General features: G+C 37.6%; 1 protein-coding gene across 1 annotated transcript; it reads right to left on the bottom strand.

Annotated features, from left to right (window-relative positions):
• Positions 1 to 223: 223 nt before the first annotated feature.
• LOC132790278 (uncharacterized) lies at positions 224 to 3,113 on the bottom strand. Its single transcript, XM_060798764.1, has one exon. The coding sequence runs from the start codon at positions 3,096 to 3,098 to the stop codon at positions 426 to 428; it is 2,673 nt and encodes an 890-aa protein (XP_060654747.1). The 5' UTR covers positions 3,099 to 3,113; the 3' UTR covers positions 224 to 425.
• Positions 3,114 to 5,357: the final 2,244 nt, after the last annotated feature.

Consider the following 5,357-nt stretch of genomic DNA (forward strand, 5'->3'; position numbering starts at 1 on the left):
TAATGTTTAAAGAAATTTAAGACAATCTCCATCCTAAGATCAGAATGCATGTTGTAACAAGTAATAAATGTAATGGCTCACCTACATTTATTTTTTTTTATAATTTTTTTATCGCATCATTGAAGTCTACGTGTCCATAAATATTGATATATTGCATTGAGAGACATGTGATGCAACTTTCAAAAAAAGGAGGCATTATTTCATTTGTGATTGTTTTTCTTTAGAGTTATTATTAGTTTCAAGATTTCTTGTCGAATTGAAAAAAAACTTCGACAAATTAATAATGTTTCTGCGGGAAAACTGGCAGGTATAATATACATTTATTAAATGGTTTTGAAATAATATGTATAAATAATAATAGCTATATTTGTATATGTTTTGGCACGCTTTTCTAATCCACTTCTTAGCATATGAAAATGATTCCATTACTGAACTTCAGCATCCGGTTGCTTCAAGGGCATGCCCTTGTCGTCAATCTCAACCGAAGGCACAAGCGGTGGCTTAAATCCATATTCCATGTGCAGATTGCGACTAAAGTCGGGACTCCGCTTCAGAGTATGGCCACTTCGCCAACGTTTAAATTCATCAAAGTCGTTGCCGTTGTTCTCATGGTTTGTGCTTGTCGTTGGCACTGGACCTATGTAGGACTTGACCATGTTTACAGGAGCAGAGGCCGCTGCTGTTGACAAGTCCGCCGGCAAAGTGTTGTAAATATAACGGGCACCCTGTAACCATGTGGAACCTGAGGGAGGTGGCGGTGGGCGTAGATCGAAGCGCATGTCAGCCAGACTGAAAGTGGCCACCTTGGGTGCATCACCATGAACTGGATTGATTGGGGGCTTCAAGGGCGTTGCTTTTGTTATCGAATTTACTGCTGACTTTGGTGCTTGGTTCACTGCAGGATTTTGTGGGGAGTTAAAATAAGGCAAAAGTTTTTTCAGCATACGCGTGTAATAGTTCTGTAGCACCTTGGGTGGGATATGCGAAACTTGGGCATGAGCCCACGGATGCAATGCATTTTGATGGGGTCCAAGGTTTGAGATGGGCAAATGACTTGGTGGCATTGGCATATGGATAGCGACAGGCACATGAATTGGAACAGCCATAGGTCGATCTACATACTTTTCGACAATCTTCTCTATCGGCTTCTCCACAATGCGCTCGACTTCGACTGGCACTTTCTTCTCGACGATCTTTTCAACTATTGTCTCTACGGGATAGGGTATAGGCTGTTCGACAATAGTTTCCACAGGATATGGACGATCCACATAGTGTTCGAAGTGAACTGGCACAGCGATGGGTTGGGGAACAGCATATGGAACGGGAATGTGCTTCTCAACAATTTCCTTAACTGGTTGATCGACGATCTTTTCAACTAGTTCAACTGGCGGGGAATATGGAATTGCGTTTTGAGAAATTGACGATGCAGAATCAGCATCGTGATTAGCCGATTCTTGTGGTAAGCTCTCGTACTCCAATTGCTCAACATTGATGGGATGAGTGGCTAAGGAATCGTAATTCTTGGCAGGTTCAGGTTTCACTTCAGATGCTCCAGACACATATTCCTTTGGGCTGTAATTTGATGTAAATGGTTTCTGTTGGTAAGGCAACGGATTGTAAATAGTCTCATGCATTTCTACCAACTGTCCGTCTTTTTCGGTAATCAGTTTGTTGTGAATGTTTACAGATTTTTGAACCTCAACGAAGGTGTATCCGTTAGGTTTAACCAGTAGCTGAGTGTCCGCATTGTTGGCTTTAGGCGAGATAACCTTCTGAACATGATGTTGAGAGGGCTCTGCAGCTGCTTCGGAGACATAATCGTGTGGCTTTGGAAAAGAGGGCTTCTCAGCTGCGTGATTAGTATGAGAATCCTTCGAAGGAGTTAGTGTAATATATAATAGACTACTGGGAGTGGGACCACCGTAGTTAGACGGCCCTGAAGCAGCATCATCTTTAGAAGCTGATGCAATTGCCTTTGTGTTCAACTTGGAATGAATTCCCTTTGAGTTCGACTGATCATGATGTCGGTCTTCATATTCCTTATAATAGTTGACTTCCTTTGCTTGTTTCCAATTAGATTGTTGCGGCAGGTTGCTGGACTCATAATGAAAGACACCCTTCGGTATGGGTCCATCGGCACTACCAGAGACGACAGGCTTGAAAGTTTTCAAGAACTGTCTGGAGGGAGCCTCCTGATCTTGATATTGATGCAAGACTTGTTGGGAATGTGATTTTGGAGTATCCTCCTTCTTGGCGGGAGAAATGTTATGGTCAATATGTACATTAAACTTCTGATTCTCGGCTGGTCCTTGCTGATGCTGATGACTGTAGCTTTCCATAGGGTGAATCGAAGAGTGTGTTTGGATGTTTGGCTCTTGATGATGATAAACATGCGTCTCTTCCATGTTTTGAGTCTCGGCTATCTGATTATCCTCTATGTCTTCGACTTCGTCTATGTCGGATTCATGTTGACCTAGAATGACAATGGGTGCACTCTCGGCAGCGACGAGAGTCTCATTATCCTCGTTCTCGGGATGCAACAGCATGCTTGGCAGCACTGGAGATGTCACAGCTGCACGATTAATGAGTAGCAGATCATTCTGCGATATTTGATTACTGCTTACTGGTTTTTTATCAGCACTACTTATCTTCTCAACAACAATTTGCGTATGTCCTGGACGCACTTCACGTCGATATTCCCTCGTCACGGTTGTTTGGTAGCTATAATATGTGCCATTTTTCGATGGAGCGTTGGTTGTTGAGCTAGTTTTACCAACAAATCTATCAATTAAAGGTGTATTTGTTGTAGTTTCTATGGCTCTGGGCATTTCTGAGGAAGTTTTACTATCTGGCTCACTCCCCATAAATCGAAATATATTGGAAAATCCATCGGGGAATAGACTAGAAAGTACATCCTGCACTGTGTTTTTCTTTGAGTTACTTTGTTCGTCCAAATCTTTCGATGCAGCTTCCTCTGGTTGTTCATCATTTATGTCAAATTGAATATATCCATGACCGTTCGTTTGCGGATGAGTAGTAGTAGTAAAGTTTCTGTAAAGTTTAAAAAGAAAATAGTTAGCAAATAATATTTTACACATTCTTTAAATAATTAGCTTTGCTCGCGTAGTGTTTATACCCGCTACACATAGGGTAGAAGGGTATTATAACTTTGTGCCGACAGGAAATGTATGTAACAGGTAGAAGGAGGTATCTCCGACCTTCTAAAGTATATATATTCTTGATCAGCGTCAACAGCCGAGACGATATAGCTATGTCCGTCTGTCCGTCTGTGTGTCTGTCCGTCTGTCCGTATGAACACCTAGATCTCAGAGACTACGAGAGCTAGAGCTATAATTTTTTTTTTCGATAGCATTTGTTATGTTTGCACGCAGATCAAGTTTGTTTCAAATTTTTGCCACGGCCACTTCCGCCCCCACAAATCAAATCACAAAACAAACGTAATTTCAAAGCAAATTTTGCGAATTTTGGTATATATATTAATAACTATAGTTGTTATGATATGGATTTGGTTGCGATCAGATAAAAATTGTCAAAGTTATTAAAGAAATACTTTTGTGTGGGCAAAAACGCCTACTTACTAGGGGTCTGAGTTTTTTTTATTATGAATGCGGTATTTGGTATATTTTTAGTATTTTTGCAATATATTTGGTTTATTTTGAGAATAATACCGCAAAATATATTGCTTTTATTTAAAATGGGTAGCGGGTACCTTACAGTCGAGTACACTCGACTGTAGCTTTATTACTTGTTTTTTGCATGGTTTGGTTTGGTTACATAAACGTAATTAGTGTTGAACTTTTTGTAGTTTTGCAGCTTCGTAACTGCACTTCAATATAAATAAATATATAAAGGTAATATCCGGTTTGATATGCGAATGCATTAAAAGCAAGAAAGGAATATAGTCGAGGGTGCGGACAGCGAGATAGCCGCTAACCAATTCCAATAAAAGCAAAACGAACGTGGTATTTTCGTTAAAATATAGCAAATAAAGATACTGAACAAATACTCAAGTATACCGAATGTTTGGTATATCGATCGTAAATGTGAAAAAACAAAACTTGATCTGCGTTTAAAATTGTTGCTTTATTATGTCTGATCAAGAATATATACATAAATGGGACCGGAAATGGTGCCTTCTGCCTAAAGCTTACATTTCTGGTAGGAACAAAATTATAATACCCTTCTTTTACTTTAAAAAATATTCCTATTTTCACTTTTTCGTTTCGTTTTTCTCCGTTTCAACATAGTACGTGAGCACATTCCCTCACTTTAAGCAAATCGGCTTTGCATTCGGATTCACTCAATTTGTTTTGTGCATTGCTAATTCGAATGAGTTTTTTTGCCAATCAAGCTTTTCACTAGATTTTCGAGTTTTCTGGCTTTTTATGAAAGCAGACGAGCACTTTTTGAGTGCATATAATTTTGAAGCCAACTGAGGAAATAGAACGTGCCTTGTTTTTTTTGCGTGGGTCAACACTATTCTTTTTGAATGAATGTCATTATTTGCTATTTTTTTTTGTTAATTGTTACCAAAAATTAAAGCAACATAATAAAATAGTTTGGAATTTGGGGCTTAAACACGAAGTAAGCCCAAACGAAGTTAATCACAAACAAGAAGTTAATGACCAACTTTCCCGTCGCGCAAAATGGCTACTTAACAAATGCTCGTCAGAAGTGGGCTTGAAAAAGTTCGGTTTTTTTTTTATAATTATTTTAATAATCCTATAATGTTTTTGTTTTTTGTATAATGGATATATATTTCAAATAAAAAATAATATTTTACGAAATAAAAAGTTTATGTTTGCCTAATAATGCCATGGAAAAAGTAACCTCTATTCAGAAGATTGTTGAGAAAAATAGTTAAATGGAAAAGTCTAGCAGAGTCACGCAACACTTTTATTTACTTATAAATGTTGCTGAATTATTATAAAATACTGCAGCCATTTTCCATTTTGATGTGTAATATTTCATCGTATGTAATGTAACTCTATTTTTGAAATACTATTTATTGAAAAAGGTTAAGGCGGCAGAAAACTTAAAAAGATTTCAAAAAGTCAATTAAATTCAATGAGATTGATCCGGATTACTTAAAAACCATCCATTGAAATTTGTTTGGTTTAATTTCTGTAGAATCCATGATTAACAAACCATTTCAAAGCACAATTCAATTTAAATTCCAGAAGTAGCTCTTCGATAGCATACATATTTAAAAATGACTAATATATTTTATAGATATATCTTCTTATCGCGAATTAAACACATTTCTAAAAAAAATTTGAAATGGTTGTCCAAAGTCAGACTGAAATTATTGCATTCTTTCTTTTCATAATTGCAAT

Source organism: Drosophila nasuta, chromosome 3 (genome assembly GCF_023558535.2).
Source record: "Drosophila nasuta strain 15112-1781.00 chromosome 3, ASM2355853v1, whole genome shotgun sequence".
In the NCBI taxonomy this organism is placed as follows: domain Eukaryota; kingdom Metazoa; phylum Arthropoda; class Insecta; order Diptera; family Drosophilidae; genus Drosophila; species Drosophila nasuta.